At 40.4% G+C, this 11,815-nt stretch overlaps 1 protein-coding gene across 11 annotated transcripts in view; it reads left to right on the forward strand.

Annotated features, from left to right (window-relative positions):
- The window catches only part of LOC143983984 (H-2 class I histocompatibility antigen, Q7 alpha chain-like), a 119,409-nt gene extending 108,215 nt beyond the window's left edge, over nucleotides 1–11,194 (forward strand). For all 11 annotated transcript variants that reach the window (XM_077484216.1, XM_077484233.1, XM_077484280.1 and 8 more), the window contains 3 exons: nucleotides 3,632–3,720; nucleotides 5,905–5,939; nucleotides 11,074–11,194. In XM_077484216.1, coding sequence (XP_077340342.1) covers nucleotides 3,632–3,720; nucleotides 5,905–5,939; nucleotides 11,074–11,086 — 137 coding nt within the window. In that variant the 3' untranslated portion in view covers nucleotides 11,087–11,194. The remainder of the gene's footprint in view (nucleotides 1–3,631; nucleotides 3,721–5,904; nucleotides 5,940–11,073) is intronic.
- Nucleotides 11,195–11,815: the final 621 nt, after the last annotated feature.

Below are 11,815 nucleotides of genomic sequence, written 5' to 3' on the forward strand. Positions count from 1 at the left end.
CTTCCCCAGGGCAGTGCACGCCCCCTTGCTATTTTTGACACCCCCTTGCCTTGTAGCTCAGAAAATGGGAAGTTTTAATGTAACAGATTCGGGTCTCATTGAGTTCATTGGGGTTCAGGTTGGGCATCCAAACTTCTTTGAAGTTTGCCATACCCTGCTCAAACCAAACTCGGGGCAGTTTGCTTTGTCTCTACATGAGCTCATAAACTTCTGCAGGGAATAACTTAAATTCTTGAAAATCCAGTGCTGGGTCATGATGTGCCCTCTCCAATCTACCTTTCTTCCAGATATACAATAAAGGCCAGATAACAGTCTATGGGACTGTGTTTAGGGAGTAATTATATGAAAACCTGGGGGTAAATGGGTAAATGATGATGTTGCGCTGTACAAGAAATAACAAAAAAGTGCACAAAGTGCAATAATACCAATGAACATGTGCTGAAAAAAATATACAAACATATAAATCAAACATATAAACTCCAAATATGTAGCGTGCTAAAGTTATTGTAAAAGACAAAGGTGACAAATCTAACCCTTAAAATATTTTTTTTCCTGGCCCCTTGTTATTATTTGTTTGTTTAGTATAATGTTCCTTGTGATGCTGCCTTTTTTCTGTGTGTTCGTGTTGAGTTGCCCATGCAAGAGTAGCATTAGTTTATGCCACGAACAAACGAAAAATGGCTGCCCCATGTGTTTCTATGCAAAACCACAGTATTATGGCCGACGCCATTCATTTCAATGGTGGGCTACGTGAAAATGGCCGTCGTCTATCTAATTGATTACACTATTTAAAGACAGCATTTTTACCTAATGTCTTCCCCTGATGAAGTCACGTGGTGTGACGATATATGTCGGGTTTGGAGGAATAGGTACTATCCACATTTGAAGGAAGGATACGAGCTTGGTGCTCGTGGTTTGCTGCATTTTTTATTCACTTAAACGTAAGTCTATTTTACTATGTTTATACATAATAAATTGTTTTATAATACTGGATTACGCTATGGGCACTTCTCTTTCCCATTCCTAATCCCCGTATATCGAGATACACACTACAATGGGCTCTGGATAAAGAGATATACATCACAAAGGGCTCTGGATAAGAGGCAGTACCAAGATTGCATTGAAGTTTACAAGCTTGGCATTCTTGGATTGACGTCTATGCTTTTATTTTAAAAGTGAGTGGAATCATTGTGGTCTGCCTCATCCACCTCCTTTTTGTTTTTATGGAATCGCGCTATGAACTTTGTTTTCTTTTTTATGCCTAAACCTTGCTTACTGAGACCATCTAAGATGGATTAAAGCTATCAAACCAGGAGGGAATTATTGAACACTACACCTGTGATTTACTCATGCTGTATACCAGGGATATGCAATTAGCGGACCTCCAGCTGTTGCAAAACTACAAGTCCCCATCATGCCTCTGCCTCTGGGTGTCATGCTTGTGGTGGTGCGGCAGTAAGGCGAGAGGCTTGTAGATATACAGGTGTCATCACTGAAGATTTTTTCGTCACTTCATTTGCCATTATTGGTGGTGGGATTCACTTTGCATACTGGCATTGACTTATTCTCCTGGATCACTTAGTTTGATTTGTCACCTTTGTCTTTTACTTTAGCACGCTACATATTTGTAGTTTATATGTTTGATTTATATGTTTGTATATTTTTTTTCAGCACAAGTTCATTGGTATTATTGCACTTTGTGGACTTTTTTGTTATTTCCTACACAGCGCAACATCATCATTTACCCCTTTTTTCTGTGTAGGATCAGTTTAATAGGCGTTTGCAGCAGTGTACCCTAGGTAGAGCTGGGCGATTTTCAAAAAAAAAAAAAAAAATCAGCGGTTTTTAAATAAAAACTCAATTCCCGATTCGAATCAAGTTTTTTCTTTTTTGATGGACACCGCGCCAGTCCTGAGGAGCTGCGGGCAGGAGTTTTTAGGTGAGGCCGCGGCTTCGGCCTAGTCCGAGTAACTCCTGAGGCCCGGCGCGGTGGTGAAAAAAAATAAATCGATTTCCTTAAATTTTGAATCTATTTGTCCTCTCAACTCGATTCAAGATTTAAATCAATTTTTTTGCGTGAGAGTTATTCATTTACACTACATGAAAACCTTACTGCTTAAAGCGGTTGTATAGATATATTTTTAACTTTGACCTCCAGGTAAGGCTATAATAAGACTTACCTGTAGGTAAAAAGAATATCTCCTAAACCTGTACGGGTTAGAAGATATTCCCCTCGCAATGAGCCGCTGACTTCAGTGGCGCATGCGCACCGGGGATTCTCGGCTGAAAGTCCGTCAGAAGCCAGACCCTGCCGGGAAGAAAACTCCTGTGCGCATGCGCGGTAGTGATGACATCACGGCTCCATGTTTATGATAAATTATTAAATGTACTTTATTGTAATGCAAGCAGTACAAGTACCTAAATTTGACTTGGTATCGGCATCTGATCACCGGGGTTGATTTACGAAAGACAAATATACTGTGGGGTAGATTTAATAAAGGGAAAGAGACGTTGCACTCTGCAGGTGCAGTTGCTACAGAGCTTAAATGAGCAGAAACTCTGCTAACTTTCTTCATCCAATCATTTGTAAGCATAAATGTAGTTTTCTTGCAGGTGATTGTGATTGTTTGTAAAGCGAAGCTTTACCTCATTTACTAAGCTCTGGAGCAACTGCACTTGCAAACTGCACAGTCTATTTGTCTTTAGTAACTCAACTTAACTCAACTTAACTCAACCTTTGTGCATTTTGCAAGTACAGATGCACTCTTCAAAGAGCAGTTACTGCAGAGCTTAGTAAATGAGGCAAAGCTTTACTTTGCAAACAATACCCAATCATATGCAAGAAAAAAAAAAAAAAAACAGCATCTCTGCTTGCACATGATTGAATGATGGAAGTCAGCAGAGCTTTCTCTCATTTACTAAGCTCTGGAGCAACTGCACTTACAAAGTACACAGTCTATTTGCCTTTAGTAAATCAACCCCTATGCACTCTGCAAGTGCAGTTTCTCCAGAGCTTAGTAAATGAGGTGAAGCTTCACTTTACAAAGAATACCCAACCACATGCAAGGAAAAAAAACTGACAGCATTTTTCTTTGCCTGTGATTGGATGATGGAAGTCATCAGAGCTTCTCCTCATTTACTAAGCTCTGGAACAAATGCCCTTGCACAGTCTGTTTGCTGTTAATGAATCCACCCCACAGTGTAGCAGAGTTCAGAATAGGAGAGCGAGAAGCAGCCCAAGTAGTAAATCAGTAGTGCTCATGTGCTGATATGAGACATGCTGATAGGAGGAGAGAACAGAGTAACAGAGAAATTTAACTAATCAGTCTACTACTTCTACTTTCACTGTCCAGTCGCAGGCTGGGGAAGACACAAGATCTGTAAGTGTTAATTAATTGCAGCGATCAGCTTTGTGTCCTGCCAGGCAGGACTGTGTTGTATGAAAGAGCTGAGAGTAAATCTCAGCCCTGGATGGAGAGAAATACTAATACTTTGTCAGGTAAAACAACTCCTTTATGTGTATTTCATCTTTGTTTTTGGCTGTTTGCTTGGAGTTCAGCTTTATTATACAGAATGGATAATTTCTTTTTTATTCATATCCATAATAATATTTAATTATTGTTCTTTTCAGAACCCACCAAATATGATGTAAAAGTGCGTTTGGTTTTGCTGTCTTCTTCATTCATCTCTATTTTAATAATGATATTCTGCATTAGAATGGTGAGTTTGGGACATACTGGGTTGGTTTATTAACCTCCCTGGCGGTACCATTATTTCGGATTTTAGGTGCTAAAAGCGGTACCATTATTTTGCATGAAAATTTGGCGTTTTATATTGTAGTCCTGCAATTCTTAGGAATAACTCTCTTAAATCTGTCCAAACCAGAGTCTAGCAGACATCCCGGGTATGATAAAGTTTGAAAAATTAAATCATAAATTATAATATAATAAATAATTATAAATAATTGTACCAAATAATAATATAACAATAATAAAAATTATTCAATAATGTAATCTAATCAAAAACACTGAAATTTGCTGAGTTGCAGAATTGTCACTGTCATTACTTTTCAGTATTTGATGACGGATCTCCCCACAAATCGCTATCGCTCAATTCTGCGAGTCATTCTAATTTATTATCGCTGTTTTCTAGCTGCTCTAAAATCATTTTTGATGTACAGTGACAGTTTTGGTTGCTATGGACAATCTCCAGTTTCCAGGCATAAAGAACAGTTTTTACAATATAAAACTGCATGCAGGACACTGGGCAGACCACTAGGGACAAAGGGGATGTGAAATATTTACATACAGCAATGTAATCTGTAAGATTACATTATACTGTATGTATACTGTTTATTTCACTTTTTGAATTTGGCGCCGATCTCCGTGCCCGTGCGTCGCAACGCTCGCAGGGCACGGAGATCGCCGATGTGATAGATCGAGCGAGGCACGGCTCGCTCGTACGGCGGGGAGACATCGCTGGATTCGAAGGAGAAGGTAAGGAAACCTCCTCCTGGATCCAGCGACGCTGTCCCGAGTCTGACTCTGGGATACCGATTTTGGTATAAAAAATCCACCCCGAGTCAGACTCGGGAATACCGTCAGGGGGGTTAAAGGAAAATAGACATGTGCACTGACAAAAAAAATGTATTTGTTTTCGTTTTTTTTGCTTTTTTCAGAAATTTGGAAATTCGGAAATCCAAAATTTGAAAATCCAAATTTTCGAATCGTCAAAACTTTGAATTTTCGAATTTCTGATTTTTCAAATTTCCGAATTTCCGGAATTCGAAAATTCAGAAATTCAAACATTTGAAAATCTGAAAAAAAAGAAAATCAATAAAATTCTAAATAATAATTAACTAATAATAACTACCTATTAAATTATAGGTATTGGAATTTCGTTTAAAATTTGACTGTTTGTGAACGTAACTAATACAAATTTATCTGAAGTTACGGATAAATTTGTACTCGTTACGTTCACTAACAGCCAAATTTGAAAGGAAATTCCAATACCTATAATTTAATATTTATTATTCTCAGTTCCCGATCAGGTTCCACCCACCGTACTACAAAACTCCTGGGCCACGCACCTGTCAGTGTGATGGATGCAGTGGCTGGGAGGGAGCGCACTGAGGAAGAAGTGTCCAGCATGGACAGTAGGACCCCTGTGTTTGGCTCCGAGGGATTCATGCACCGGTCTCTGGCACCTACATGAATTGGACGCAAGCACCAACAATTTTGGTGCAGCAACCCAACAGAATTCTAAAGGGTGTCTACTATGACAATTTTTTGGGGGTGTATAATAAATTAAAGGATACAATTGGTCAGATCTACATACTGACTTCATGATAATGCTGATGATGATCCTATATATGTTTTTATACGGAAACTTGAAATGGTTATCTCCATGTAGTGGTTAGTACTAAAAGTACCTTAGTAATTGGTACTTTATTTGCATTTTGATTGAGAGCAAAATTTTGTCATACTGCCTTATGCTTTGATGATAAAGCCAGACAGAATAACTCTTATGGGTATTATTAACATTTATATGTTTTTATATTGTTTAAATATTTTTCTATAATTACAGGTACTTGTATGGCACTGTCAATTTAGGCTGCGCTTTATGTATGTATTTTACATTCACATCAGTTCCTGCCCTCAAGGAGCTTACGATCTAAGGTCCCTAACTCACATTCATACACACACATACTGGGGCCAATTTAGACACGAACCAATCAACCTACCAGCATGTCCTTGAAGAGGAAACCGGAGGAAACCCACGCAAGTGATTTTTTTGTGGGTGTGGTTACATGTGGGTGTGGTCAGTAGGGAGTCCCAGGAATTTATTGTGAAAATATGGTCACCGTATTCTATAGAGCTGCCTTGATAAATGTTTATTTCTCAGTTTCAGGCAAGACGGACCCCTATAGTGTTGACTCGGTAAGTAGTAACTGTTGAAAATGATCAAGAATTTTCTCTGATGTCTTGTTGAGATCAAAGTTCATCTCCCATCTAGAGCATACATTTCATCCTTTCTATGGCTAGATGGTCAAAATAAATTATTTTTACCCTAAACTCCATTGCAGCTAGGGATAAGGGAATCAATTTGCATAAACTTGATTTTACATCAGATCAGGATGAGGTTATGTTACTGGCTTATTGGATGATCTCACTAAGTCATTGAGCTCCATCAGTGAGCCAAAGAAGCAATTCACTTAAAGCAGACCTTGCATCAAATTTATTTAACAATCCCCATGAAATAAAAAGAAAGAAAACAAAGGGAAAGAGGCTTACCTTACACATTCTCATGAGAATGTGGCCTTATAATTAAATACTAAAGTCTCTTTTCTTTCTTTTTTTGTTAGTTAAAAATAATAAACAAGTTATACTTACCTGCTCTGTTGCAGTGGATTTGCACAGAGCAGCCCAGATCCTCCTCTTCTCAGGTCCCTCTTTTGTGCTCCTGCCCCCCCCCCCCTCCTCTTGAGTGCCCCCACAGCAAGCACCTGAGGTGAGCCACAGCTCCCTGTGTCCATTCAGACACAGAGTCGTGGCCTGGCCCCGCCCCCTTTCTCTCCTCATTGGCTGACTGACTTTGATTTGGCTGCTGAACACAGAAGACTTTTTATCTTAATGCTCAGAATGCATCAAGATAAAAAAAAAAAAAAACCTTCTGACTTTATAGCCACTTTAAACAGAAGTAAAGTTTTCCTTTTTAATTGTACCTACAGGTAAGCCTATAATGAGGCTTACCTGTAGGTCCTGTAAATATCTCCTAAACTTTCACCGTTTTGGCAATATCTACTATATACGTAGACGCCAAGGTCATCAACGCATGCACTCTAAAGAAATGGCCGCCCGTGGCGTTTCTTTAGGACCCTGTGCCATGACTGGTGGCTCCCATGCACATGCATGGGAGTGACGTCATCACGGCTCTGGTTAATCACAGCACCAGAGCCCGCAAACACTGAAGAAACGCGGGAAAAATGTCAGCTATCTCAGTGGTGTGCGGGTGCCGCTGAGAGAGCTTAGTTCTAAAATAAGTATTTCATAATGAGCTTACAGGTTTTTTTTTTTTGACAGGGTTTACAACCCGTTTAACCTCCCTGGAAGTTTTCCCGAGTGTGGCTCAAGGTTAAATTTCAGCACCATTAGCGGTAACCCTGAGCCACACTCGGGATTGCATTGCAGGATCCTAGTGTGGTGCACTTACCTTGTCCCCAGGATCCTGCGATGTCCCCCCGCGGTGTCTGCGAGCTCTGTCTTCCGCTCGATGCCTCTCTGTGCCGGGCTCCGTTCCCTGTGAGCGTTGCAACGCACGGGAGCGGAGTCTGGCGGCAAATTTAAAAGAGTGAAAAATCATAACATACAGTGTACTCTTACAGATTACATTACTGTATGAAATTGTTTCACATCCCTTTTGTCCCTAGTGCTTTGTCCAGTGTCCTGCATGCAGTTTTTTATATTATATATACTGTTCTTTCTGCCTGGAAACTGGAGATTGTCCATAGCAACCAAAAAATGGCCCTTTATGTCAAAAGTGGTTTTAGACCAGCTAGAAAACAGTGATAATAAATGAGAACACTTGCAGAATTGAGCGATGGTGAATTGTGGGGATATTTATTTTATTATTATTATATTATTATTTTTTAGAATTATTTATATTTATTTATTATATTCTAATTTTTGATTTTTATGTTTCAAACTTTATCATACCCGGGATGTCTACTAGACTCTTGTTTGGACAGATTTAAGTGTGTTATTGCTAAGAATTACAGGCCTACAATATAAAACGCCAAATTTCTATGCAAAATAATTGTACCGCTTTAAGACGCAAAAAATCTGACATAATCATACCGCCAGGGAGGTTAAGTAACTTACTTTCTAAAAAAAAAAAAAAAAGTTTTATTTTTTATAGTGTGTTTAAATGTGGGAGGTCTACTTAATTGCAGTACAGTACCTTTCATTTTCCTGCAAGGTTTGCTTGATGGCCCATTCACACCATGTCCATTGGGCTGCATCGATTAACACAGGCCCAGTGCAATAACAAGCTGAAATCTGTTTCCAATAGGCTAATTTCATAGCAATGCACCACTGATGTGTGCAGAGTACAAACAATACATGCTGCATTTAAACACAGACCAATTCACTACAGATCACCACAGCCTGCTGCAGCATACTGTATGTTAAGGAGGACAAAATAAAATATTTTTGTCTTCGGCTCTAAAAATGTTTACATCAAGGTAATGCAATGCAACACATAAAAAAAAAAAAAAAAAGTCAACACACATTAACTCAAGTACGTTCAACACACACTTAAACGCAAAGCATGTGGCATTTATTCAGTGCCAAGTATTCAGAAGTCTTCTACAGATAGCTCACACTGTAGTGTTACTAATCTTGTCCTATAATTGCTTACATCAATAAAGTGGGGTCCCTGTTAACTACTTAAAGCGGAGTTCCGCTTAAAAAAAAAAAAAAAAATTGAAAGTCAGCAGCTACAACAAATACTGCCAATGCTGACTTTTAAAAGGAGGACACTTACCTGTCCAGGGTGCCTGCGATGTCCTCACCCGAAGCCAATCAGTCCCCTCGGCTCCGGGTGCAGGTGCCGGCATTGCTAGTAAGGGAATCTGGAAGTGAAGCTTTGCGGCTTCACTGCCTGGTTCCCTGCTGCACATGCGCGAGAGTCGTGCTGCGCGTTCTGAGCGGGACTTATGTGTCTCCCAGAAGACAGAGGGGGGACAGAGGAGGGGCCTGACATGGCGTAGATCTCCGCGGATACTGCGCCAATCTTTTGCCAGAAGTGGGACTGAATACATGCATTAGACAGGTATCTGCCAAATGTGACACCGGAGGGGGGGGGGGATCCGGACAGCGGAAGTTCCATTTTTGGGTGGAATTCCACTCTAAGGACCAGAACTATTTTTCAGACTTGGTATTTACAAGTTAACCGCTTCAGCCACAGAAGATTTTACCCCCTTCCTGACCAGTGCACTTTTTGCGATTCAACACTGCGTACTGAATATTGCGTGGTCGTGCGACATTGCACCCAAACAAAATTGACTTCCTTTTCTCCCCACAAATAGAGCTTTCTTTTGGTGGTATTTGATCACCTCTGTGTGTTTTTATTTTTGCGCTATAAACAAAAAAAGGCGACAATTTTGAAAAAAAAAACACAATTTTTTGCTATAATAAATAACCCCCAAAAATATATAAACTAAGCAATATCCTTTTTTAAATAAATTCCATGTTCCTTACTAATATCAGCACAGTCCCATTTACCCCTTTTTCGCTTCTCCTTAACTATATAAACTAAGCAATTTTTTTACTCAGTTTAGGCCGATATGTATTCTTCTACATATTTTTGGTAAAAAAAATAAATAAAAATCGCAATAAGCGTATATTGATTGGTTTGCACAAAAGTTATAGCGTCTACAAAATAGGGGATTGTTTTATGGCAATTTTATTATTAATTTTTTTAATTAGTAATAGCGGCGATCTTTTAATCAGGACTGCGACATTATGGCGGACACATTGGACACTTTTGACACTATTTTGGGACCATTGTCATTTATACAGCGATCAGTGCTGTAAAAATGCACTGATTACTGTGTAAATGACACTGGCAGGAAACGGGTTAATCACTAGGGGGGCAATGAAGGGATTAAGCATGTCCTAGGGAGTGATTCTAACTGTGGGGGGGCTTCAACTCACATGAAAGCGATCATTGCTCTCGATGACAGGGAGCGGTGATCTCTGTCATGACACTAGGCAGAGCGGGTAAATGCCTTGTTTACATAGGCACTTCCCTGTTCTGCAGCTCCATGACACGATCGCCAGAAAACCATAAAGGGGACGTACAGGTACGCCCATTTGCCCACCGCTCCCATTGTGCCGACGTATATTGGCGTGCAGCGGTCGGCAAGTGGTTAAAATCTGGGGGGTTTTTTGCTAGAAAATTACTTAGAACTCCAAAACATTATATATTTTTCCAGACACCCTAGAGAGTACATTTTTTTTACAGGTTACCAGTTTTGAGTTACAGAGGAGGACTTAAAATTATTTTTTAAACATGTGTACACAAAATGCAAAAATGGCCCTGGGACTCAAAGGGTTAATGGGCGATTTCCCCCTGGTAGTCATATACTGTGAGGCCCCAGCCATAGAAATTAAAGACTTTTTATAGAATAGCTGTGCAGAGCCAGGCAGGGTGGCACAGTGAAGATCTGGGCAGTGGGGCTGAAGGAAAGTATATCATTTTGTGATTTCCACTGCAGGGGGCGGGAAAACATTTAGGAAGGAACAACTTCACTAAAAGAGAATTTTTTCTTTAAGTTTCATCCAACTATTCCCCCTCCATATCATGGCTGGTACAGAAAGATGCCCCTCCATATCATGGCTGGTACAGAAAGATGCCCCTCCATATCATGGCTGGTACAGAAAGATCCCCCTCCATATCATGGCTGGTACAGAAAGATGCCCCTCCATATCATGGCTGGTACAGAAAGATGCCCCTCCACACTTCCCGACAAGATTTCTGTTCTCAGATATTCTTAAGTGGCCGGCATATACTGATCCATCATTAAAGCGGTAGTAAACCCGCAATTTTTTTTATTTTTTTAAACCTGCAAAGCAAAAGGCATAATGAGCTAGTATGCACCGCATACTAGCTCATTATGAAATACTTACCTTAGAACGAGGCCCCGACATCTCGCCCGATCCACGCGGAGGGAGCCAACATGCTCCCTCGGCGTCTCTTCCGGGTATCGCGGCTCCGGCGCTGTGAGTGGCCGGAGCCGCGATATCGTCACTGCCGCGCATGCGCGCGGGAGATTTCAATCCGGCCGGACGAGCGCTGCCGGAATTTCACGGAGAGAACCCCCTTGTGCGCATGCGCCGCTGCAGTCAGCGGCGCATACCGAGGGGAATATCTCCTAAACCGTACAGGTTTAGGAGATATTTTTTTTACCTACAGGTAAGCCTTATTATAGGCTTTCCTGTAGGTAAAAGTTAAAAAAGTGGGTATACAACCACTTTAACATATAAATACTGTTGTCTTCTTGTTTTTCAGGGAATCCATTTGAGCGCCTAAAGGAGAACTCAACTTACAATAAAACAATTAATAAAGTCCGCAAAATTTCTGCACAAGCCATTTATGAACGTAACTTAATAAAATTTACATTTCAATTTCAGTCTGTAGCCGCTGTGATTTTTTTGAAACTATTTAACCACCTCAATACAGGGCACTTACACCCCCTTCCTGCCCAGGCCATTTTTCAGCTATCAGCGCTGTCACACTTTGAATGACAATTGCACGGTCATGCTACACTGTAATCATGTGAAATTGTTATCATTTTCTTGACACAAATATAGCTTTCTTTTGGGGGTATTTAATCACTCCTGGGTTTTTTATTTTTTCCTAAAAAGAATAAAAAATAAACAAACAAAAATTTTGAAAAAAAATAAAGTTCTTAGTTTTTTTTGTCAGTAAATTTTGTAAATAAGTAATTTTTCTACTTCACAGTTGGGCACAGATAGGCTGCACTGATGGGCACTGATGAGGCGGCACTGATGAAGAGGCCGAATATGCCACACTTATGGGCACAGATAGGTGGCACTGGTGGGCACATATAGACAGCACTGGTGGGCAGCATTGTAGGGCAACATTGATGAGCAGCACTGATAGCCAGCACTGACTGGCATCACTAATGGCCACTGATTGCTGGCACTTGTGGGCACAGATTGGTGGCGGGCAATCATTGCTGGCACTGGGGGGCACTGATTACATCCTTAGCTGTCCCCTGTGAGGAGAT

This window comes from Lithobates pipiens, unplaced genomic scaffold (genome assembly GCF_037356315.1).
Source record: "Lithobates pipiens isolate NorthernLeopardFrog02 unplaced genomic scaffold, aLitPip1_a1.2 Scaffold_1, whole genome shotgun sequence".
NCBI lineage: Eukaryota > Metazoa > Chordata > Amphibia > Anura > Ranidae > Lithobates > Lithobates pipiens.